Source organism: Aquarana catesbeiana, linkage group LG06 (genome assembly GCF_042186555.1).
Source record: "Aquarana catesbeiana isolate 2022-GZ linkage group LG06, ASM4218655v1, whole genome shotgun sequence".
In the NCBI taxonomy this organism is placed as follows: domain Eukaryota; kingdom Metazoa; phylum Chordata; class Amphibia; order Anura; family Ranidae; genus Aquarana; species Aquarana catesbeiana.
This window is the reverse complement of record NC_133329.1, coordinates 6,126,192-6,152,768: the sequence shown is the minus strand read 5'-3', so window position 1 is coordinate 6,152,768 and position 26,577 is coordinate 6,126,192. Positions and strand designations below refer to the sequence as shown.

At 43.2% G+C, this 26,577-nt stretch overlaps 1 protein-coding gene across 1 annotated transcript in view; it reads right to left on the bottom strand.

The window, feature by feature from the left end:
* The window catches only part of LOC141147431 (uromodulin-like), a 34,756-nt gene that overhangs the window by 1,979 nt on the left and 6,200 nt on the right, over positions 1–26,577 (bottom strand). The window contains exons 2-10 of the mRNA XM_073634667.1: positions 25,881–25,904; positions 22,035–22,055; positions 20,200–20,292; positions 17,585–17,799; positions 12,881–13,032; positions 10,326–10,571; positions 8,940–9,102; positions 6,174–6,273; positions 3,987–4,010 (exon numbers count right to left, since the gene is read on the bottom strand). Coding sequence (XP_073490768.1) covers positions 3,987–4,010; positions 6,174–6,273; positions 8,940–9,102; positions 10,326–10,571; positions 12,881–13,032; positions 17,585–17,799; positions 20,200–20,292; positions 22,035–22,055; positions 25,881–25,904 — 1,038 coding nt within the window. The remainder of the gene's footprint in view (positions 1–3,986; positions 4,011–6,173; positions 6,274–8,939; positions 9,103–10,325; positions 10,572–12,880; positions 13,033–17,584; positions 17,800–20,199; positions 20,293–22,034; positions 22,056–25,880; positions 25,905–26,577) is intronic.

Below are 26,577 nucleotides of genomic sequence, written 5' to 3'. Positions count from 1 at the left end.
ACTGTTATGGTATTATCTTATGCATACACTTCAATAAAATATTTTTATATATATATATATATCCTACTTGAATTACTTACCTTGCTGCTCAAACCCCCCCTGGGGGAAACTGCTCTGCTAAACCAAAAAGGCCACTGTCCACAAAGGTTCTATGACCTTAGACTAGGGGGTAGGCAACCTCGGCCCTCCAGCTGTGGTGAAACTACAAGTCCCATGAGAGACATTGCAAGACCCTGACAATCACAGGCATGACTCCTAGAGGCAGAGGCATGATGGGATTTGTAGTTTCACCACAGCTGGAGTGCTGAGGTTGCCTACTCCTGCCTTAGATAATAATATTCAAACTCATAGCACCGTTCACTTCTAATGAGTTGCAACATATCAAGCCTTCAAAATACAGCTTAATGTATAAATCCAAATGTAATCAGTGCAGCACATGTTTCTGCCTGCTGTGCTCTTTTACCTTTATTGCTAATTGTTACTGAGCTTGGCTTGTGACCCCAATTCTGATTTTCTGCTGCCTGTATGTCAGGAAACAATCCGCAGAAGAACTGGCATAGCTGGTAAATGCTAATATGCATGCGCACAAGGGTACAAATGGGCAAGAAGACATATCCGTCATTTCTGCCTAGTACCATTCCAGAAGCAGCAGTACCTGCTGTACAGGATAAAGTAACCTTCATCCAGGAAAATTTTCGGTTCTACAGGAAAGCACGCGGAAAGCGCAGGAGGACTACAAGAAACATTATGACAAGAGGAAGAAAGGAAATCCAGTTCTAAAGGTAGGAGACAAAGTGTGGCTCTCTACAGCGAACCTTAAACTGGCTTGCCCTTCTTGGAAGCTGGGTCCAAGGTTCATTGGCCACTTTGTGATCAAAATGAATAACCCTGTGGCCTTCAAATTATCCCCACCAAGTATGTATAAGATTCACCCAGTCTTCACCTCCAATCACAGTAGGTGAAGAAACAGAGATTGTGGTGGAAGCCATCCTGGATTGCCAAAGAAGGGGAAGACAAGTCCAGTATCTGATAAAGTGGAAAGGTTACTCACCAGAAGAGAGCTCTTGCGAACCTGCAAGTAATGTACATGCCCATAGACTTCTTTGTGAGTTTTTCAACAGGTACCCTGAGAAGCAAGCACACTTGGGCATCTGGAGGCTGCCCCTTGGGGGAGGGCAGAGTCAGGGAACAATCCACAGAAGACCTGGCATAGTTGGTTAAACGCAGCGAAATCGCAGATTTGTGAACAGAAATTTGTGCTATACAGAATATGCTAATACACATGCGCACACAGGCACGAACGAGCAAGAAGACACAATTGCCAGTACGCATGCGCGTACACCAAAGTGCACGCAATATGTGACAGCAGCAGCAACCACTAATTTCTGGATGATCTTCAGCTCCCCCGTGAGTTCTGTTCCTGTTGTTATTTGGATTTCCTGTTACCGACTCGGCTTGCCTTTGACCTGTCTTGTCTCCACTCCTGGCTTTGACGCTTGGCTTGTTCCTGTGACCCCACTCCTGCCTGCTGATCCATGCATGACTTTTGGCTTGCTCTTCTGACTCTGCTTGTTGCTACTCATGACTGATATCCCATGCATGATTTCTGGCCTGGCTCCTGACTCTCCCTGCTGCCAAGTCTCATCTGGTACTCCTGAAGGACCACTGCCCAGCAGTGCATCCTGCTCATCAGCCTGACAGCCACCATCCAGTGGTCATTGCCTCATCACCTTAGCCTATCGCAGCTGGCAACGCCTGCTTCTCTGAGCATAGCACTCCCTGTTACCACCTTCAGGGGGCGCTCTGCACTTAGCCACAAAGGGGAGCCCTCTCAGCACTTCGGCCTCTCACCAGGTACGTGACATTGTACCAACCACAGCTTGTGACCTTGATACTTATTCTGTGCCTTGTGAACTGGACTACTTGATTTCTCTTTCATTAAGAACTGTGCCTAGACTGAGGTTTCCAGCCACTGGTCTCCACTATCTACAAAAATGTACTAGTTACTGAATCCTGATACCAAACTGGAGGAGCGGTGGGAAGTGAGGAAGTACAGAGCCCACGAGTACTAAACACGCCTGAGACATAAGCTTTTATGACTCCTAATGCTTTGCATAGGAGTCTATAGCTGTTGGTGAGAGTGGCAACATTGGAGGAGGGCACGGCACTGTGTTTTCCACACCGATTATAAGTGACTGCACGCTAGCACTAATGGTTTAAGGGCTGTATCAGTTTTTCTTATATTAACGCAGTTTAGTGGAGACTGCACTGGACACTGATCACATTTGAATTGATATGCTAATCTGCATTTTGTAAATTTGATATTTTGCACTCATTAGAAGTGGGCAGCACTATGAGTTTAAATACCATCATCTTAGGTCAACTCTTCTCTGCCCCTTGTCAATTGGTCAATGAGCTGCTCTTCATAGATATGAGCCAATAAGATGTAAGAGGAAGGAACAGCCCTGAGCTCTGAACCCCAGGCACGTGTCATCATTTCCTTTGATCTGGGGAAAAATTGAACCATTTCCTGCACACCAGTTAAGCTGTAGCAGCTGGATCCATTATTAGTTCTCTAACTGAATCATTATATACTGTATAAAAATATACTCTTTTCCTTTTTATTGGTGAAAGTCTAAAAATGCAGCTGCCCAGTGCTCAATGACAATGGTGGTGGACTTGTCTGGAAATGAGCAGACGAGTGAAGCCCGGAGTGGGACGCAGGCTAAGGGAGAGCTGACATGATGGGGTAGCAGAGAAAACCAGCAAGGCAGGAGTTAATAATCAGGGGGTGGTACGGGCTAGCTTTTGGGGGTGACTTGGTAATTTATGCCTGGGGGATAGGAGGGGCTGAGGTCCGTAGCTCATTCCCTTGCCACAGGAAGAAGAAGCAGCTCCCACCCTCCCATCCCTTAATTTTGTTAATGTTTTGGAGCTGTTTATGTTGAATTTGGATGGGGTGGCGGTTGGGGATCTTTGGAGGCATAAGGAATTTAGAGCAACAAGGCAGAAGTGGGGAGCCATCTTGGTATGGTATCCTTGGTTGATGCCAGTTAACCGAGGTTTAACTGACATTGGGTGATGGGTATCAGCGTGTAAGGTTGAGTGGTGTCGTCCGAGTCGGAGCGGCCGCGACTGGGGACCTGGTGTTGACAAGCTGATATGGTGATACATTTTGGTTAGTGCCTCCAAGGATTCCCAACAGTAGTTAAATGTATCTGAAGGAATATTGTTTTGTGTTAATAAAGGTTATGGTTTGAAATGTTTAATAAAATGGCCGGTGCGGCCAATTTACTCCACCCTCAAGGTTTGCATTCTATGCATTAAGGTGCAAAACCTCCTGTGCTGCAGCTGCCCCACCCCCGGAGCCCCCCTCTTACTTACCTGAACCCGATCTTTCCAGCGATGGGGACAAGCCCAGCAGGTCCAGCTGGTGTCTCGGGTCCTCATTGGATATATTTAATGCACTGCAGATCACTGAATCACATGCCTGCCTGCCTGAAAGTGTATTTGAAAACGTAGACCAGCAATAAACGTAGACCAGCAATGGCCTGCAGTCAGATACAGGCTTGGCTAGACTGGAATGCAGTAGATTAGAAACAGTACACCAGGAACGGACTGCAGTGAGATCTAGCTAGATCTCACTGCAGTGGAGATATATATATATATATATATATATATATATATATATATATATATATATACCAGTCTGACTGTATATATATATATATATATATATTAAATACACTGCAGCTAACTGAATCACACCTGCCTGCCTGAAGTAGATTAGAAACAGTACACAAGGACCGGACTGCAGTGAGATGTAGCTAAACTGGATACAGTGGCTATATACTGCATATCTAAAGAAAGACCTTCATGGTGGAATCGCTGGGGATTCAGTGCACATAACATAAATAACAAATCATCTGTCTGCTTCTCTCATCCCTACTTATGAGAACATTTTAAACAAAATAGAAACCACTTACTGTTGACGGTGGAAGAAGCGGGTTCTGTAGGGAATAAAGAGAGATGACGTATCAGTTGTATATAGATTGTATTATGTACAGGTCCCAGAAGATGGCAGGACCATTCAGAAAGTGCAGCATGACTCGTGCACGTGCGGTAGGAAACTGACTGCTGGTTTCCCTTACTCACAATGTTGGTGCCTGCACCCAAATCTGACTAACGAATCAGCTTGGCCGCCATTGTGGGATCCCGGGACAGGTGAGTGTCCATATATTAAAAGTCAGCGGCTGCAGTATTTGTAGCTGCTGACATTTTTTTTTATCCTATTTTATTTTACTATCATTTCCAATAAATACTTGTTGATTTAAGCCTCTGTTGTGCAACAACCACCTGGTTATAATTTTACTCAGAAAATACAATATACATAGTTCTTAACTAAAGCATAACTCTATCCTTCCTAGACCCTGCATGAAAACTTTTCCTTTCAGATGCTACCAACTGCATTAGTTCTTCCACTTAAAGGGCTTGTAAACCCTCAAAGTTTGCATTCTATGCATTAAGGTGAAAAACCTCCTGTGCTGCAGCTGCCCCCCTCTTACTTACCTGAACCTGATCTTCCCAGCGATGGGAACAAGCCCAGAAGCTCCAGCCGGTGTCTCGGGTCCTCATTGGATATATTGATAGCAGCAGGAGCCATTGGCTCCCGCCACTGTCAATCAAATCCAATGACGTGGGAGCTGGGTCCTGCTGTCTGTGTCAATAGACGCAACAACAGGACACAGGAGTGCACCCCGCACGAGTGCCCCCCAGGGAAAGCGAGTGCCCCCCCAGGGAAAATGCTTCTCTGTTGGGGCACTCGAGAATAGAGGGGGAACCAGGAGCGCCACGGAGGTACCCCAGAAGAGGAGGATCAGGGCCAGAGGAGGTAAGTATGACATGTTTGTTATTTATTTTTATTTTTTTAAACAAGACTTTACAACTCCTTTAAGGACCAAGCCTATTTTTGATACTTGTTGTTTACCAGTTAAAATGTTTGGGGGTTCTAATGATTTTAACTGTCTGAAAAAAAAAAAAAAAAAAAAATATATATATATATATATATATTTTTTTTTTTTTTCAGACACCCTAGAGAATAAAATGGAGATTGTTGAAATTGTTGCAATACTTTCTGTCACACCGTATTTGCGCAGCGGTCTTACAAACGCATTTTTTTGGGGAAAAAAATACACTTTTTTAAGATAAAAAAAGGTAAAGTTAGCCAAATTGTTTTTTATATTGTGAAAGATAATGTTATGCCGAGTAAATCGATACCCAACATGTCACGCTTAAAAATTGTGCACACTCGTGGAATGGCGACAAACTTTGGCACTTATAAATCTCCATAGGCGACGTTTAAAAAATTTCTACAGGTTACCAGTTTTGAGTTACAGAGAAGGTCTAGTGCTAGAATTATTGCTCTCACTCTACTGATCATGGCGATACCTCACATATGCCGTTTAAACAACGACTTAAGTATGCGTTTGCTTCTGCACACAAGCATGGAGCGACGGGCGCTTTAAAAAAAATGTTTCTTATATATTTTACTTTTTTTTTTTGTTTTATACTGTCCCTTAAAAAAAATGGATCACTCTTATTCCTATTACAAGGAATGTAAACATCCCTTGTAATAGAAAAAAAGCATGACAGGTCCTCTTTAAAGTAGCGACGTATATCCACAGTGGGCAGTCTGGAAGGAATTAAGCAGCATAACCCCTACATTTCACATCATAATCCCCAGCCCAAAGCCCAATGATTACTTAAACCTTAACCTTTTTAACCTCCAAAGACTAAACTTTGCCCTGAACCATTGGGCTGATACCTCTGATTATGGCCAGATAGTTCCATGCTGTTTCCTTCCTATATTTTCAATTCTGTTATATTACAGTAGATTCTTTGTACATCTGTCTGGTTTACTCCTTATTGGAGTTCATTCCTCCCCTTTCCTGCTCACTGATTGGTCTATGACCTAATCTACTTTACATTGTAGAGAATTGGTGATGTCCAGGAGACATACGACAACCTCCTCTGTCAAGGTCTTCTGCCCTCTTGGAATAATCTCTGTTCTAGAAGGAGTTTTGCTACTATGGTATGATTTGGGGCTTAATTCCAATAAGCTGATAAAAATCATCAAAAATAAAAATAATGCAAGTATCCAATCACAATTTTACCTCCTGATCGTTTAATTGGTCCACTTGTCATAGCAGCAGGAGCATCATAACTCTTGGGGGTTCCAGTTGCATCACTTCGACTCCCTCCTGTGGGGCAGTTCTACAAACAAACAAGACTATTGAGAAAAGACAGTTGGGTGATACGGATTAATCGAAGATGCTCTCTATGAAATCATCACTGAGCTAAGTTGATGAGCTGAGAGACCATGTGTTCACACAAAAGGGGCAGCTGCCCTGGACCCCATCATTGTTGTGGGGCCCAAAGCAGCTTCCTCATACTTGCCAACTATCTCAGTTTAAATTCCCTTGGTCCCGTGCTGTGTCCCGATATCTCAGTGTAAAGTTCTGTTACTAATGCTGCCCAGCTCTGCCCTATTGCCGTGTTCAGATGACTCTCCTGCAGACCCATGTTTACATGTAAATAATGGCGACATTAATATGTAAATAGCCGTTGACCGGTGCCATTGATATGTAACTAAAGGAAGCATTCATTAGTATATCATGCCCCCCTGATGTCATAGCCACCATCACTTCTGCTGAATGCTGCCCACTGGGGAGGCAAAGGGACACACTTGAAAGTCCTGCCTACAACTGTGGTCATTAAGCCTAATATCAGCCTGTTCTTCAAAGGTAAGCAAATTGCCCCTTACATTGGTGGTCAGTGTAAATCCCTCCTTACATTGGTGGTTTCTGTGAATGCTCCTATTACATTGGTGGTAAGTATAAATCCCCATTACATTAGTGGTCAGTGTAAATCCCCATTACATTAGTGGTCAGTGTAAATCCCCATTACATTAGTGGTCAGTGTAAATCTCCATTACATTGGTGGCCAGTGCAGAAACTCCTTTTTATATTGGTAATTGGTATCGCAGTAAGAAGCATTGAAAGGCTAACAACAGGTACAAACAAGGCCAAGGATAAATCCAAGGTAAAAACCAAGCTTAACTTGCCATCAGCCAGCTATAGATGGGAGCAAGTGGAGTCTTTTTTGGATCACTGTTGTGTTTTTTGGTCAGGCAACGCACTTACGCCTTTGCAGCCATTGTGCTACATGCTGGGTGTTCAGTGTGCCCCTGTACATTTAAGAGGGGGTGGGCTCCCCTTCAGTCCACCTGCTCTCACCTATCTATCAGAACACATGTGCCTCCACTGTGGGGACACTTATAAGTTAGTGTCAGATACCAGGGTGCCTTGACGAGGCTCTGTGGCTTACGCATGCATTTGCAAATGTGTGCAGACTAAACCCCTGCTTTTAACTCTTACTGTAGACAGGTCATTTGGTTGTCTGTGTGCTGGTGGTAAGTTAAGCTTGGTTTTTCCCTTGGATTTATCCTTGGCCTTGTTTGTACCTATTTACTGCCAAACCCTGCAAAGTAAATGCATAATAGGCTAGTATGCCCATTATGTGGCACTTAACTGCAAACGAAGCCCTCGCTGTCCCCACTGTGGGAAGCATCAGTCTTCGCCCCTCTTCCTTCTGGGACCGCGAACCCCTGTTGTGTGAGTGGCCGGAGGTGCGTGACATCACTCCCGCACACTGCGCGCCGGAGCCGTCAGTCACAGCACACACTCGCGGAGGTCCGTTTCTTTATAGCGCATGCGCTGATGACATCATCGACTCACTACAAGGTAAATATCTCCTAAACGGTGCACGTTTAGGAGATATTTCCACTACCTATAGGTAAGCCTTATTCTAGGCTTACCTATGGGCAAATATCACAATCGGGGGGGGGGTATACAACCACTTAAAGGTGTCTGTGCTACCTCTGTGGATATAAATGGCGGGGTGTGTTCCTAAAACTCATTAGAACTGAAGAAGTGGCTTAGAGAAACTAAGAGACATCTTCAACATTACAGGACAAGTCCAGTTTAATGTGATCAACTACTACAAGAAATTCCTTGACATATGGCCAATATCAGGGGCAGGAGTCATGCTTCTTTATATTCTTGACAGATTAATTAGCCTGCTTCTCCCAAATTGCAGGTTCTAAATATCTGCCCCTTCCGTGTGTTTCCAACTCTATCCATCTCTGGATCCCACCACCATGCCTGGACTGTGACATCTATATCTGGGCTATATACTAGGTATAAAATATTTTTTTTTCAATTCTTATACGTTTCACTAATCATGACTCCTCAATTGCCCAATACAATTGCCTGAACTGTGTGTTCCTCAGCAGATCCACAAATAAATATTCAGGGTTTAAAAACTATGCATTGGTAATTCTTCAGATTTTCCGTCCCTATTCATGGACAGAACAGTATTTCTATCTTTCTGAGGTTTATTGAACTGATTAGCCGGGGGTTTGTGATCACCATTTACCTTGGAAGTCCCAATGGAAATCTCAGGAGTGATGAGTTTGTTGCTTCCAAAATCAGACAAGATGGTGAATTTCTGATGTTCTTATAGCTGCGGGATTGTTCAGTATGTGGAGAGACATGGAGTTCATGAACCATGTTTGCCTGACTCCTTACATTGTGTGACAACATTCAGTAGATTCAAGGGTTTGCGAACTGTTATTTTTTTCATTTAACACAAATAATCAATAATCTCCTAATTTAATGAACTGTCTGATAAAGTCATCTGAGCTGCTTAAAATCTTACAGACTGAATGTACTTAGACAATAAAAGCCATCACTCTGGGGAGGGGGCCATTGTTTTGAGTGTATGCCTCATTGTTAGAGGTGTCCTGGTTATGGACTTTGCAAGAAGACCGACCTTCTTATCTGCTCTAACTCACTTTTTATAGCAGGAATCCTACTTACAGGTGCACAGGGTCCGGTATCGGAGTCACACAGGCTGACAGCACAGTGTAGATACACTTCGTTGTAATTTCCAACAAACTTGAACATCTTCACAGAAAACCGTCCTTGTCTGGAGACACCGTTCTCTAGAACATTGATAGTGTTATCTTGCATGTTAGGACAGCTAAAGAAAGTAAAAGTGAGAAAAAAGGACATTTTACAGATAATCGCTGTATACACATTGCGCTAAAAGACTTTATTCAGAGAAGTAACAATTACAGTATCTCACAAAAGTGAGTACGCCCCTCACATTTCTGTAAATATTTTCTTCTCTCTTTTCATGTGACAACACTGAAGAAATGACACTTTGCTACAATGTAAAGTAGTACAAGAGTACAAGTAAAGGAAAAGTACAAGTAAAGAGTGTACAGTTTGTATAACAGTGTAAATTTGCTGTCCCCTGAAAATAACGCAACACACAGCCATTAATGTCTAAACCGCTGGCAACAAAAGTCAGTACACCCCTAAGTGAAACTGTCCAAATTGGGCCCAAAGTGTCAATATTTTGTGTGGTCACCATTATTTTCCAGCACTGCCTTAACCCTCTTGGGCATGGAGGTCACCAGAGCTTCACAGGTTGCCACTGGAGTCCTCTTCCCCTCCTCCATGATGACATCACAGAGCTGGTGGATGTTAGAGACCTTGCGCGCCTCCACCTTCCCTTTGAGGATGCCCCACAGATGATTAATAGGGTTTAGGTCTGGAGACATGCTTGGCCAGTCCATCACCTTTACCCTCAGCTTCTTTAGCAAGGCAGCGGTGGTCTTGGAGGTGTGTTTGGGGTCATTATGTTGGAATACTTCCCTGCAGCCCAGTCTCTGAAGGGAGGGGATCATGCTTTGCTTCAGTATGTCACAGTACATGTTGGCATTCATGGTTCCCTCAATGAACTGTAGCTCCCCAGTGCCGGAAGCACTCTTGCTCGTTATACAAGCTGTACACTCACTACTTTACATTGTAGCAAAGTGTAATTTCTTCAGTGTTGTCACATGAAAAGATAGAAGAAAATATTTACAAAAATGTGACTGAGGGGTGTACTCACTTTTGTGACATACTGTACTTAATGGTATATTTGTAAAGGGAAAGACCAGACAGATCTGGTACTTTAGTTTGTGATGGACAAAGGTGGGTTGAAGCATCCAGCAGCTTCTTCTGTCTCTGGACACTGGTAGAGAGATCTCTGCACCCATGTTTATAATATTTTCCATCTTTTTCATCTGTTATGGGGGTCTCCTGCCCATGTTTTACGGGAGTAAACCAAGGTTGGTCCATACAGCCCTTCACTATCACTCCTGGTCATGGAGAAGGAAATTCTGGATCTCAGTAGATTACTACTTTTAAATTTACCTGTTTTGGATAATGTAATACTTCAGCGGGTCATTCACATCATTCGATGGGGTAGCGTAGCAGTTCTTCATCACCAGAACAAGATTTGATGTGTCTCCATCCTGAATGAAGACTTTGATATACAAGAATTCCTCGGTGGACAGGGCGACTTCTGATCCAGTGTATGGATTTTTGTAGCTGCTATCTATATAAATAGCCAAGGTGGCCTGAAACGTTCCTATCCCTGGAACTACGATATTTATAGAGCTGCATTTCAAATAGTAAAATAATGATAAAAAATAATTAAACTTACAACACTAACAATCTTAAAGGTAAACTAGTATAGCATGAAAAGAATAGAAGGAGGGAAATTAGGAGGGCTTAGTCATAGTTACAGACAATAAAGCAGTACACGGTACTTTACACAACTGTAGGATAGATGGCAGAGGACTAAATACAGATCATATCATAGAAAAATGACTATCCTGATAAAATTCCTGAGCCAGCATTGCTGCCACTTTTCCTTTTTTTCCTATAATCCCCTTTTACTGGAAATAAGCAATTGGTCCCGTGTAGTCAGCAGACAGGGGACAGGACCTCTTTATATGAATATGTGACCAGGGGGTCTTTCTCCTATGTCACAGGAGTCCTTCATACCATGTGGCAGCTGGCGGGAGGGTCTTAGGATGAGTCTGCGGCCAATTCATGGATTGTAGGCTGCAGCCCAGATAGCAAGGATAATTTGCCACAAATTTATGGCAGTGTTGAATTGTAAGTCCTATTCACTTACTGCATATTGTCACTGGCAAGTTGTACACTTGCAGAGGACTTGCAGCACATGCTCTAGTTGACACTTTTCAAAATCCAGCCACAGTGCCCCCCTGTGGTGGGATGACTATTGCACAACATAACTGAACCAGAACTTGCAGCAGGCTTGCAGAATGCTTGCAAAAAAAGTTGATCTGGAGTCATGCAATGCAGACTTGCTGCAATTGTGCAACAAACTTGTAAAGCCCGGCAAGTCTAGCAATAGCTTAGCAAGTCATTTTTAAACTTGCAGCACAATTGCTTGCTATCTGGGAGACTGAATAATTCTGCATGTGCACTATATGGGAAAACATTTGTGAAAACCCCTCCAAGTAATTTAATTTTTAATGCTTAATCCTACAAAGACATTGTAGACAATTGTGCGCTTCCAACCTTGTGGTAACAGTTTGGTGAAGACCCTTTTCTGTTCCACCATGACTGTCCCCTGTGTACAAAGCCAGCTCAATAAAGACGTTGTGTGACCAGTTTGGTGTGTAGAAACTCGAGTGTCCTGGACAGAGCCCTGACCTCAATCCTACTGAACACCTTTGGGATGAATTGGAACCAATCCAGTTCTCTTTTTTTTGGTGCTCAATGTGAGGCTTGGAATGCCAATGGTGAGCCAGGTCTTCTAATCCAACATCAAAACCAGAGCTTACCAATTGGCACAAATTTCCACAGACACCCTTCAATGATGAAGTTCAGGCATCTCCAGTGAAGGGTCCTTTGAATACTACATCATACAAAGACATTGTAGACAATTGTGCTCTTCCAAACTTGTGGTAACAGTTTGGTGAAGACCCTTTTCTGTTCTAACATGACTGTGCCCCTGTGTACAAAGCCGGCTCTATAAAGACATGGTTTGACAAGTTTGGTGTGAGGGAACTCAAGTGTCCTGCTCAGAGACCTGACCGCATCCCTACTGAACACCTTTGGGATGATTTGGAACCAATCCAGATCTCTTTTTTTTTTTTGGTGCTCAATAGGGATGAGCCCGATGTTTGCCTGTTCGCTGAACAGCGAACATTATGCGGTGTTGCAGCAAATTCGAAAGCAGCGGAACACCGTTAAAGTCTATGGGACATTACCATGAAAAAACAAAATTGCTCATTCTTAAGGCTTATTTTGCCATAAAAGGTATTTGAGGACCCGGGGACATGTATCAATGGAAAAAAGTTTTAAAAACGTCAGTTTTTTTGGGAGCAGTGATTTTAATAATACTTAAAGTGAAACAATAAAAGTGTAATATCCCTTTAAATTTTGTACCTGGGGGGTGTCTATAGTATGCCTGTAAAGGGGCGCATGTTTCCCGTGTTTAGAACAGTCTGACAGCAAAATTAAATTTCTAAAGGAAAAATTGTCATTTAAAACTGATTGCGGCTGTAATGAATTTTCGGTTCTCGGCAATATAGTTAAAACTCATTGGAAAAAAAATGGCATGGGTTCCCCCCCAGTCCATTACCAGGCCCTTTGGGTCTGGTATGAATATTAAGGGGAACCCAGAACCAAAGATTTAAAAAAAAATTGCGTGGGGATCCCCCCAAAATCCATACCAGGCCCTTCAGGTCTGGTATGGATATTTGTTGTCTGAAAATTTGAGATCCAGCACTCAAATTTTTGTTGTCGGAAATTCTGACAACAAATGTGCGATGGAGCCTACATACAGTCGGAATTTTCCGACAACAAGCTCACATCGAACATTTGTTGTCGGAAATTCCGAGCGTGTGTACGCGGCATTAGACTCACAATTTGATTTTTTTTTCTATTACCTGATGATAGGATTCAGACTGGTTATCAAATCCAACTCATAGGCACACAGAAGGGTTATTTTCAGGGTATTTTTCCTTATGTATATTGCCCCGGGTTCATCCACAACAATGGTGATAGAAGACGTATATGTGACATGGGTTCCATTTCTGTCCTTTGTAGAAACAAACAAACAAAAAAAAAAAAATAACAATCATTAATAAAATATATAGTGCCAGCATTCTCCCCTTCTTGGGACCCGTGATTGACAATGACTCTCACTGCTTGTCTCAGCCAATGAGGAGGGAAAGACCCAAGAGAGCCGCGCTGCTCTTGTGCACATCGCTGGATCAAGATTGGGCTCAGGTAAGCATTGGGACGGGGGGGGAGGGGGGTGCTGACCACTGAAGGTTTTTTACCTTCATGCATATAATGCATGAAGGTAAAAATCCTTCACCTTTTACAACCAATATAATAATAGCACTAAAAAATGTAAACTTCACAATTTGTTTTATAAATATATAAAAATAATCAATTAGTACAAACTACACAGTTCCAGATATCCACAAGATAAAAATTACAGGCACACATACAGTAGGTGCCGCTGATATTGTGTCACTCTCGCCACTGTTAGCAGGGAGATTTACACCTGCGAGCCCCGTCGCGGGAGCCAGCGCCAAGCTCCTCTCACTCACCGCCCCCAATGGATTCCTATGGATGTGTGGCATCTCTGGGGGGGGGCAGCGAGCGTGAGAAGCACAGCCTCGCAGCGGTGATTTCCAGCACGATCCCATCGCGCTGGAAATACAGTATCGGCGGCAGGTACTGTATAACCCACTATTTTTTGGTACAGACAACGCAGCAGGAAGAGTATAATGTCCCGTACACACGGTCGGATTTTCCGACAACAAAGCCATGTTTTTTTTTTCCGATGGACGTTGGCTCAAATTTGTCTTGCATACACACGGTCACACAAATCTTGTCAGAAATTCCGAACGTCAAGAACGCGATGACATACAACACGTACAACGAGCCCAGAGAAATGAAATTCAATAGCCAGTGTGGCTCTTCTGCTTGATTCCAAGCATGCGTCGGAATTGTTTACACACGATCTGAATTTACAACAAAGGATTTTGTTGTTGGAAAATTTGAGAACCAGATCTCAAATTTTGTATGATGGAAATTCCGATGGAAAATGTCCGATGGAGCCTACACATGGTCGGAATTTCCGACAACAAGCTCCCGTAGAACATTTTCCATTGGAAAATCTGACCATGTACGGGACATAAGACTTTCTTGATTGGCTTTGCATTAAGGGTATTTTGTACTGTTTGCCTCTTTCACATCTAACCCTCTATGTTGTGCTGTGTCATTTTAATCCCTTCCTGCTGCCATCTCCTGGTCCTTTAAGAGATTCTAAATATCGTGAGGCAGGCATTCGGATCATGTAACCACTGTGATTGGTAGTCACGTGATCGAAAAGCTCCCGATCACAAGTATGCATAATTACAGTACATAGTCACAGATTTAATCTGGTTGAAAAAAGACACAAGTCCATCCAGTTCAACCAACAGAGCTGAGAGCTGGGAGCCGGGAGCTTTCTGGTACCCGCCAGCTACATATGTTTACATAAGGACACATATATGCGGCCTCTCAGCATATGTGTACCTTCAGCGGGAATTGGTTGAATGGGCTGCCAGTGCACTGCAATAAAAAAAAGTGTATCCACACAAATTTTGCTCCACAGAATACCGCAATACCCAGTATAAACCCTGTAGTGTGCTGCAGTGTGGAAGCATTGCCCACAACTTTACTGGTATACCCGGGTACAATGCTAAATAAAAGGCACTGATAGTAGGGGGCGGGGTTACAGTGCACTGTGCAAATACATGTGTGTGTGTCTGTATTTCCTTACTCTGTTCAGTCTGAGGCAAGATTGAGGTTGTGCTTGAGCAGAGGGCATGTTCAAAAGGCAGGCTGTGATTGGTCAGAGGGTGTGTGCCAGAGCCAAGCTATAATTGGTCGGGGGGGCATAGTGGCTGAACAAACTACACAATCCAGGCATGCTGTGTGTCTGCACAGTGTTATGTACCTCTGACTGGAAAGCCAAATCATGAAAACTGACCACACTAAAGGGCCGTACACACGATCGGACTTTTTGACAACAAACATGCAAATGAGCTGTTTTGGAGCAACATCCGACCATGTGTACGCTCCATCGGACAAACTTTTTCTGTTTCCATCGGACTTTTGTTGGCTGTGCGAACGGAGAAACTTTCCGGCAACAAAAGTCCGATGGAGCAAAGTCCGATCGTGTGTACATAAAGCGTCAGACTTTTGTACAAACTACAGTACACAGCCGCCAGAATGTTTCCAGCGCGATCCGATCGCGCTGGTTATCGGCGACAGTGTACTGTACATCTCGTGCTGGCTGCAATAGGAAAAACACATTTTTCTACTGCGGCAGGCGTGAAAGGAAATTCCCCTCTGGGAGAATGCCAGGCCCTTCGGTCTGGTATGGATTTTAAGGGGAACCCCCTACGCTGAAAAATCGGCGTGGGGGTCCCCCCAAAATCCATATCAGACCCTTACCCGAGCACGCAGCCGGACCGGTGAGGAAAGGGGATGGGGACGCCCCCTGAGCTGTACCAGGCCGCATGCCTTCAACATGGGGGTGGTAGCTTTGGGGGAGGGGGCGTCCTGCGGCCCCCCCACTCCAAAGCACCTTGTCCCCATGTTGATGAGGACAAGGACCTCTTCCCAACAACCCTGGCCGTTGGTTGTCGGGGTCTGCGAGCGGGGGACTTAACGGAATCTGGGAGCCCCCTTTAATAAGGGGGCCCCCAGATCCTGGCCCCCCACCCTATGTGAATGAGTATGGGGTACAGCGTACCCCTACCCATTCACCTAGGGAAAAAAGTGTCAATAAATAAAACACACTACACAGGTTTTAAAATTAATTTATTAGGCAGCTCCTGGGTCTTCTTCCGACTTTGGGGGTCTTTTTCCGACTTCGGGGGTCTTCTTCCGACTTCGGGGGTCTCTCAGGCGTCTTCTCCCGGTGTCCAGATCTTCTGCCGGCTCCACCGCTATCTTCTTCCGCTCTTTTGCTAGCGGTGGCCTGGACCTCTGGATCACCTTCTTCCCTCTTCTCTTCCAGAGATGTTGACACGTCGCTCTCTCCAGCTGGAATGGTCTCTGAGTGCTCCGCAATGGATTTATATAGGCGGTGACCCCGTCCCCCTATGAGGTCAGAGTCCCGGGGCATGCTGGGACTGTGAGGTCATAAGGGGCGTGGTCATAGGATGACATGACCACGCCTCCTTATGAGATCACAGTCCCAGCATGCCCCGGGACTCTGATCTCATAGGGGGGCGGGGTCACCGCCTATATAAGTCCATTGCGGAGCACTCGGAGACCATTCCAGCTGGAGAGAGCATTGTGTCAACATCTATGGAAGAGAAGAGGAAGGAAGATGATCCAGAGGTCCAGGCCACCGCTAGCAAAAGAGCGGGAGAAGATAGCAGTGGAGCTGGCAGAAGATCTGGACACCGGGAGAAGATGCCGGAGAGACCCCCGAAGTCGGAAGAAGACCCCTGAAGTTGGAAGAAGACCCCCAAAGTTGGAAGAAGACCCTCAAAGTCAGAAGAAGACCCAGGAGCTGCCTAATAAATTAATTTTAAAACCTGTGTAGTGTGTTTTATTTATTGACACTTTTTTCCCTAGGTGAATGGGTAGGGGTACGCTGTACCCCATACTCATTCACATAGGGTGGGGGGCCAGGATCTGGGGGCCCCCTTATTAAAGGGGGCTCCCGGATTCCGATAAGCCTCTCGCCTGCAGACCCCAACAACCAACAGCCAGGGTTGTCGGGAAGAGGCCCTTGTCCTCATCAACATGGGGACAAGGTGCTTTGGGGTGGGGGGGCTGAAGGGCGCCCCCCTCCCCCAAAGCACCCACCCCCCATGTTGAGGGCATGCGGCCTGGTATGGCTCAGGAGGGGGGGCGCTCGCTTGTTCCCACCCCCTTTCCTGACCGGCCGGGCTGTGTGCTCAGATAAGGGTCTGATATGGATTTGGGGGGACCCCCATGCTGTTTTTTTCAGCGTAGGGGGTTCCCTTTAATATCCATACCAGACCTAAGGGCCTGGTATGCCCCTGGAGGGGAACCCATGCCGTTTTTCTATTTAAAATTTGGCGTTGGAGTTCCCCCTCAAGATTCATACCAAACACAGTGCCTGGCATTGGCGAGGATCAAAGTTGGATCCCCGCACCAGTGTGAACCCAGCTCGCAAGGTGTCAATCTCACCAATAAAAGTGGCGAGATTGAAACAATATCAGACAACAATACAGAAGTTGACCAAAGGGTGGTGGTAAAGAGGTGAAAAACCACATGATATGGTGAAAGTTGGCTGGAAAAGTCCTGTCGTCTGTATGCAAGACAAACTTTTGGGCAACGCCCTTTGTACAAAAATCCAAGGGAAAGTTTGTACAAAGTCCTATCATGTGTATGGGGCTTAACACAGATTGGCTTCTGTATTTTGTGTGGTCAGTTTAGAACAAGGAGGAAAGGTGACTGGTGGGATCAACCAGGTTCTTCAGATGTAAGAAGTCCATGAAAATGATAGAGACTCTGATTTATTGAATTTACAGATGTGATCACACACACACATAGAAAAATGATAAATATTTAGGGGAACATACACTTTAGTAGCAGCCTTAGCGAACACTTACATATGTCTGGACTCTGCAACTTCCAACTTGTAGAGGGGCCAGGACTGAGAATGTATTTGTGACGGGGTCATCCTGGAAGTTGAAGCAGTCGTTATCCTTCACATGAGTCTTGTTGAAGTAAATGTTCAGATCGTTAAACTGACATTTGTGGAAGGTGGCGGTCATCTCGTACAGTCCGCAGGTCAGCTGAGGAACCACCTGTGACAAATCTTTAAATGAAGCAAAAATATATTTTATTAAGTATAAAGTCCTAACTTACACTTGGCGACATATTGAATTTTGGGACATAAATTCATTCTCATGTACCCGCCGCCTTTCTTTCTGCAGGTGCAGGGATACTTGCTTATACATGCATTTTTCTGTGGCCACTGTGTATAAGTTTTGTGCGTAAATATTTACTATAATCTCTATACTATTTTTGGTTAATATCTCCCTTGACCTTCCCGTGGATCTACTCAAAATCTGACCCCCGGACCTCACCGCCAAGCCATTCAAATTGTTTTTTGCAGCCTAGCAAACTATAGCGAAGGTCTGGAAAAACCCTTTCTCTGCACATTGTAGAGACCAAGAACCAAGTCACTGAGCTACGATCCATGGCAAAATTGAAGCAACCTATCGTGATAGGGTTCGCAAATACAAACAATGCTGGGGAACCTGGGTAGCGCACTATATTGCTCCCCTCACACACACACACACTTTGATAAGTCTCTGTTATTACCTTAATGGTCCTATTCTTTTCCATGCCTGCATTTACTCCATAGAGACCATCGGCACGGGTAACTTAGCATAGGTAACGTAAATTAAATTGCAGCACTCATAAAACAAAACAAAGTGAATATCAGTCCAGTATTTGTATCTACAGTGAAATGTCCATGCACAGAAAAAAAAACTTCACTGTGAATTGTAGGTGAAATAATCTTCATATAAATCTTCACATAATAGTGAAGAAAACTCCTCCAGATCTAAGGCTAGCTAGGTGTAAGTTGGAATTCGACTTTAAATCTACATTTATACTGTTCAAACCTTCAATTAGACTGGCAGTGAGAGCAGCTAAGTGTAATCATATGGGTGGGAGGTACTTTGGTGGGGTTGGGGCTAAATTCCAACTGAATTTCATGAATTTTCATGTCTTGTGTCTTATCTGAATTCCAGTGTTATGTTTGGTAGTTTGAATTTTCAAAAGCTTCTGAGAAAAAGAGACCAAAGGCTGCCCCAAAAGGCTGTTTCTGTTTTATATTGCCTTCTACTGTTGCCCAGGCACCCTTAGCTAGACTGCCAGTCCCACCGGCTTCCACCCTTCCTTAGCTTGACAGCAAACCCCACAAGCTTCCACCCTTCCCGAGCTTGACTGCCAGTCCCACCGGCTTCCACCCTTCCTTAGCTTGACAGCCAGTCCCACCAGCTTCCACCCTTCCTGAGCTTGACTGCCAGTGTCACCGGGTTCTGCTCTTCTTTAGAGTAACTACCAGTCCCACCAGGTTTCACCTTTCCTAAGAATAACTGCCAGTCCCACCAGCTTCCACCCTTCCTGATCTTGACTGCCAGTCTCACCAGGTTCTGCTCTTCTTTAGAGTAACTACCAGTCCCACCAGGTTCCAATTTTCCTAAGATTAACTGCCAGTCCCAACAGGTTCCACCCTTCCTTTGACTACTTCCGGTCACATCAGGTTCCACCTTCCTTAGCTTGACTGCCAGTCCCACCAGATCCAACTCTTCCTGATCTTGATCTCCAGTCTCACCAGGTTGGACTGTTTTTATAGCTTGATTACCAGTCCCACCAGACACCACTTTCATGTCTAACTATCCCTAGAAGAATTTGTAAAGGAAGTGGCTTAGGCTGCGTTTCAGCATCGTCATCCTACACTATTATATTATACAGAACCAACCGGTGCTTCCAAAACCATTCACCACAATTTTGCATCTTTTACTGCTCTGCATTACAACATTTACGAAGACTGGTTTGGAAATTTAGAATTTCAGAGGATTAAAAACATTTTACGATTTTATGGTTGAATATACTATTTGAAACCGTAAAAAAAAAAAAAGTAAAAAATAAATTCACAGTGTATACAAGATAATACAAAAAGGGGAATAGAACAAACATCAGGTCAAGCAGAACCATAAGAAAGGGTATATGACAGATGAAGCATTACAATTGTGAAGAGGAACTCTCTCAAGACCCAAATATGAAGTTCTGACTCAACTACATCAGTATGAAAATACAACATATTCAGGAAAACATGAGTGTCTGTGATAGCCAAGGAATGGTTCAATAGCTATGAGTCAGACAGAAAACACTTACAGGTTTAACATATACCTAAAGGGTTGTTCAAATATAACAGGAAGAGAGAGAAAAGGAAAAAAAAAGTGAAGTAAGAGAAAAAGGTAAGGGTGAGTCTGGAGCAACCCCCCAGATGTGCTAATATAATGTAGCTGGTCAAATGATGGGAGGGCCAAAAAGATGTACCTCAATTTTTACTATTCTTGAGTTTATCTTATACTGGGTTAAACTTCAAATGGTTTATTAATATTATTTGCAATGCTAGATGACTTCAACTTTGAAATCGTATGAAAAGCTGGAGTGACTTGTTAAATTTCTGTATACATACCGGTGACTTTATATGGATCTTTACAAAAACATCCATATAGATTGTTCTTTAGCTGCCATTCCTCATCTGCTTTACATGTCTGTGTTGACTTACCTAAAGAGAAAAGAGGATCCTGATGAGGACCAATCAAACTTGTGGGGTACTTTTATAAGTCAGAAGATGTACTGAGAAATATGGTATGTATCGTAGAACGGGTGATTTGGTTTGGAAGCCCAATGAATCTGCAAATTAGTTTTTTTGTAAGTACTTCTGTATCTATGCAAGCACATTCATCTAGTCTGCAGATAATTGTACAAAGGTAGCTGCATGTTACCTTCTACCAAATAAAAAAAAAAAGATAAACCACCGTTCTCCTCCATTGGGCATCATTAACATGGATTAGCAAGAGATGTTTTCCAAATGTGATTTTCCTACAAAAACTTACATTTATATCTTTGCTAAAATGTCAGTGAAATTAGATTCTAATTTTGTAGGGCATGAGTACAGGTTTGAGAGAACTGGTCTTTTTTTCATAAGGCCAAAAGCTGTTGATAAAGGACACATATTGTCACTATTCGAGGAGGCAACAAGAATGGAGAGCCACGATGATATATGAACACTGAATGGCATCAGCTTTAAGCAACACTCAAGGCAGAGCAGCAGGAGGAAGAGGGGAACATCCTTCTCAGGGCCTACTGTATCCAGACACTGTCCCCAGGAGGCCACAGCAGGCACATGAGGAGAGGGGACCCCCTTCCACCACCTGTAAAATCCAGTGGCTAATTAGCCACTAGGATTTTCTTTCATTAAAAGCCCTTCACCGGATGAAAAAACAATACAGGGTTGATGTTGGTAGCTGCAGGCATCATTCTGGTATAACCACTGTCAGGATCAGTTAAGTGCTCCTGCTCCTCATTCCAGCATCCTGGTTTTGGGTATTGCATTCTCCCTGTCTGTGTCCACCTACTAGGTGATTGATGTGGTCAGTCACCTGTTATAAGCAAGCCAAATGCTCAGTCCCTTGCTTGTGATAGAAAGTTATACGTGTGTTGTTCCTGATCAAGTTCCCTGTCTGTCTGCCCTGCTTTGCTAGTTTGCATTTCCCTGTGTATGACTTTGGATTGGATATTGGACTATTCACTGAACTCAGTCTGCCTTTTACTTTGACTGTCATAGAACCACATTATCTGTCTGATAACCGCAAGTATCTGTTTGCTTTGCTCAGTTTGCATCTGCCCTGATGTGGTGGCCAGGCACTATAGCATTGTGTATAAGTCCTGGAGCCAACCGAGTACCGGTGGGCCTGCTTGCCTTAAGGGAAAGGGGGCTGCTATAGGTGAAGCACACAGTAGCTAGCTATAGTGTCTGACCACCTGCGTTGGGGTAGACATGACTACCGCTTAGACCGGATGGCGTACATGTTACCCGCTCTAACAGGAACACCAAATCAATAGTATGACAAACTTAATATGTCATCACAAAATAAAGTTGGGAAACTTTGTTGTTCCAGATCAGCATTAACAGTAAAAATGCCACCTGAGGTGCAGCTGTGAGCAGAGGAGACCTAAAAACCCCGGAGATGTACTGCCAAAGTGCACCAATGACAGCTATGCTAGGTCTAAAATCACCTGGTAAGCACTGTCAAAGTTGAATGTGTGAGAGGTGGCTTGATGAATTTGTGGACAGGATACAGTATATGACAGGGGAAGTCCTTAAGATGTTTCTTCTGCCGGCTGTTTTTGGGGCCCTTTTAAGGCAACCAATCAATTAAATAAGCATCACATTATATTGCACAAGTATAAAATAATCCACAGGACTTCCACCATTGCGAATTGATAGAAAAACAAAACACTTACTAGGAGTGGTGGTAGTAGGATCTAGAAAATAGAATAAATGATATGAAATTAATACATATTGTCAGGCACATTGACATGATTCATTGTTACGCGTATGTCCAGTTTGGATGTCTGAAATTTGGAACTGGGTTTGGGTATAAAGCAATTGTGATTTTCACTGTAGGCCCTCATGGTCAACCAACTTTACCCTATCCCTAACAATTATTATTGACACCCCTATATGTCTATGCTTGAGGGATAGAGTAAAATAACATTTCATTATTTATATTTTACCTTAATGACCTCTCTTAATACTTTCTACAAGTCCACTGTGAAATTATGTAAACAGTACCACATTCTTTCTAACATACAAATGTATTGTAGAAGTTCAACAAAAATCTACTGAAAGATAAAAAGTCTTTAGACTAGGGATGAACCACTGTGTTTGGTGAAAATCACAGATTGGTGAAAATATAATTTTATCATGTCCTAAAATTTGTCTAAATTTGTCATATGAACTTCTAAACAAGCATCAAATCAGGCCAGCTGACATCCACTCCTAAGGTACTTCCATCTGCAAGTCACAGAGCCCCTAGTTGGCAGCTTTATTGCAAACAAAGGGGTAGTGATGGTGGCTGATGTGATTGGTCAAAGATAGCAACACCCACATTTGGTCCAAGTTATCAGCCACCATCCCATCCCTCTGTTTACAATCAGCTGATGGGTATATCCTAGCAGGTAGACTAATGGGGATGTATCACTAGTTACTAGGACTCTGGTGACCTCTGTCTTCCTTGCAACCAGGAGTCCTGAGCAGAAAGCTGTCCCATTTAGAAGTGATGGTAAAACAGATGATACATTTATGACTTCTTGATTCAGCCAGAGATTTAGCTCAGTGGGCTGCCAAACACCCCATTTAGTTTTCTCAGCTGAACAGACAACATTTGGACAAAACCCTACATTGCTCTGAACACTTATTCCTATTAACTGCTTCCCACCTGGCCACTGCACATAAACGGCCAGATGGGAGCTTCCCCGTTCTGAGTGGACGTACAGGACCGTCCCTCAGAATGAGGCCATGCAGCCGCGTGATCTTATAGTGCTTGTGTCCCCTGGACTCAGCACATCTGCGATCGGCAGAAGGGCTCCGTGATTGGCCCTTCTAACCACATGATGGCTGTGTCCAGCCATCATGTGATTACAGTGTCCCTACAAATTGTCTCCATAGTAAAACACATATGTCCCTGTTAAGAACATCTGTGTACATATGTACCAATGATCAACATCTGCCCACATGATCAACATCTGCCCACATCTGTCCCAGTGATCAACATTTGTCCCAGTGATCAATATCTGTGTACATCTGTCCCAGTGATCAACATCTGTCCCAGTGATCAATATCTGTGTACATCTGTCCCAGTGATCAACATCTGTGTACATCTGTCCCAGTGATCAACATCTGTCCCAGTGATCAATATCTGTGTACATCTGTCCCAGTGATCAACATCTGTGCACATCTGTCCCAGTGATCAATATCTCTGTACATCTGTCCCAGTGATCAACATCTGTGTACATCTGTCCCAGTGATCAACATCTGTGCACATCTGTCCCAGTGATCAACATCTGTGTACATCTGTCCCAGTGATCAACATCTGTGCACATCCCTCCCAGTGATCAATATCTGTGTACATCTGTCCCAGTGATCAATACCTGTGCACATCCGTCCCAGTGATCAATATCTGTGTACATCTGTCCCGATGATCAATATCTGTGTACATCTGTCCCAGTGATCAACATCTGTGCACATCTGTCTCAGTGATCAACATCTGTGTATATCTGTCCCAGTGATCAACATCTGTGCACATCTGTCCCAGTGATCAATATCTGTGTACATCTGTCCTAGTGATCAACATCTGCACACATCTGTCCCAGTGATCAACATCTGTGCACATCTGGCTCAGTGATCAACATCTGCGTACATATGTATCAATGATCAACATCTGCCCACATGATCAACATCTGCCCACATCTGTCCCAGTGATCAACATCCCTCCCAGTGATCAATATCTGTGTACATCTGTCCCAGTGATCAATACCTGTGCACATCTGTCCCAGTGATCAATATCTGTGTACATCTGTCCCAGTGATCAATATCTGTGTACATCTGTCCTAGTGATCAACATCTGTGCACATCTGTCCATGTGATCGACATTTGTGCACATCCGCTTGAGTGATGAAAATCTGCGCACATCTGTCCGTTTTATCAAAATCTGTCCCAGTGATCAACATCTGTTGAATGGGGTCTTTTTGTTGGTAATTACATTGTCTTGGTGCTCTGGGGCCTTCAATAATGTAAAAACTAGTCAGGAAATTAGATGTGTAATTTCCACAGGCTGTGTAAAAGTCTCACATATGTGGTATTGCCATACTCAGAAAGAGTAGCATAATGTATTTTGGGGTGTCATTTTTGGTATGTACATGCTATGTGTTAGAAATATCTTATAAATTGACAACTTTGTCTAAAAAAAAAAAAATTTTCATTTTCTTTCCACATTTTCCAAGAACCTGTGGAAGAAACTGACATGTTCAGAAGACTCATTATGCCTCATAGGAATATACATTGGGGTGTTTGCTTTGCAAAATGGGGTCATTTTGTGGGTAATGTCATTGTCCTGGTGCTCCAGGATCTTCAATAATGTGTTAGGTAGTCAGAAAAGTAGATGTGAAATGTATGCTCCTAGAACGCCTGGAGGTGCTCCTTGGATGTTGGGCCTTTGTATGGGACCAAGCTGTAGAAAGGTCTCACACATGTGGTATGTCCATGCTTAGAAGGAGTAGTAGAATGTATTTTGGGGTGTCATTGCAAGTAGTCCTATGCTGTGTGTGAGAAATTACTTGGTAATATGACATTTTTTGTGGGGAAAAAAAATTGCAACTTCAAAAATGTAATTAAGCCTTTTACTAAATACCTTGGACTATCTTCTTTCCAAAAATGGGTCATTTGGGGGGTATTTGTACTGTCCTGACATTTAATGCCTCAAGAAATGAGATAGGCGGTCAGTACATTAGGTGTGATCAATTTCCAATGATATGTAGCCTAGCTTGTAGACTCTGTAACTTTCACACAAACCAATTATCATACAGTACACTTATCAGGATTTTTTTTTTCCAAAGACATGTAGCAGAATACATTTTGGCCTACATTTATGACAAAATTAGATTTTATTGGATATTTTTTAAAACAGAAAGTAGAACATATTGTTTTTTCTTTTAAATGTTCGCCTGTTTTTGCTTATATTGCAAAAACTAAAAAACCCAGTGGTGAATAAATACCACCAAAAAAAAAGAGGGGAAGTTGTGGAACTTTAGATGAGGCACATGTCACACAGCTTAGAGAAATTAAAAAGTAAAAACCTATTTTTTACTACCAAAAGAAAGCTCTATTTGTTTGAAAAAAAAATTATGACAATTTAAATTGGGTACAATGTAGCATGACTGAGTATTTGACATTCAAAGTGCAACAGCATTGAAAAGCTGAAAATCGGTCTCGGCAGGTAGTGGGTAAAAGTACCCGGTATTGAGATGGTATGAGCCCAGATAAGCCTTAAAAAATTGTATCAACGCTTATTTCCAGATTTTCAAAATTGATCACATGTACACCATATTCTACATAAAAAGTTCATGAAAATGGTGACAACTTAGGAGCACAGTTAGGAGACAGTTCCCCGAAACAAGGAAGTCTCTGAACAAGGACCTTCATTGGAGGATCACCGGGGATTCAATGCATTTATCTTAAATAACAAAGCGCTTGCCAGTTTCTCTCATTCCTACATATGAAAATAATAAAAAAAAAATACAAAAACTTACCAGTGATGGTGGAAGAACTGGATTCTGTGGAGAATAAAAACAGATGACATGTCAGTGATATATAGGTTGTCTTATTTCCTGAGTGTTTACCTGATTACATTGGATAATGAAAACTTTAATAGCAGGAGTACATTTTAAAGCTGGCCTTACACCTGTCGAGTTTTGTTTGAAAATTAGTGTAGCACTACCCCACAGAAGATGAGGTTATTTCGGGTCCTCTGTTCTTAATGTGTCTTTGATAGGTGCCTCAGTACCGCTGAAACCTCAGGTATAAATATTAGTAGAGACAGGTTAGTGAGTTTTAAGGCCTCAGGGCCATCCAGAAATTAGACTCAAGACCTTGTGGTGAATAACAGAATATGTTTCCAAGTAATTAGGTAAAATCAGGTATAACAGTAGAACGTTTATCAGTATGGACACTGTGAAGTTCTACAGTAAAACCTAAACCAGACCGGCATAAACTGTAGCTCTCCCCACTAGATGAGCAGCAAAAAGGCAACCAAAACGGATACCAACACGGTAAACAGCTAAGTTGCCAATGAGTTCTTGGAATCAGAGAGCTAAGCATAGATCGTGCTTAAAAAAGGTTGGCAGTATACTGAAAACTATACTCAACAGCAAGGGAACTATGTAAAGTCCTTGAATTCAGTCTTGTGCCAGCTATGTTGGGGCTCCTGTCAATGTTGGTGTGCTTAAT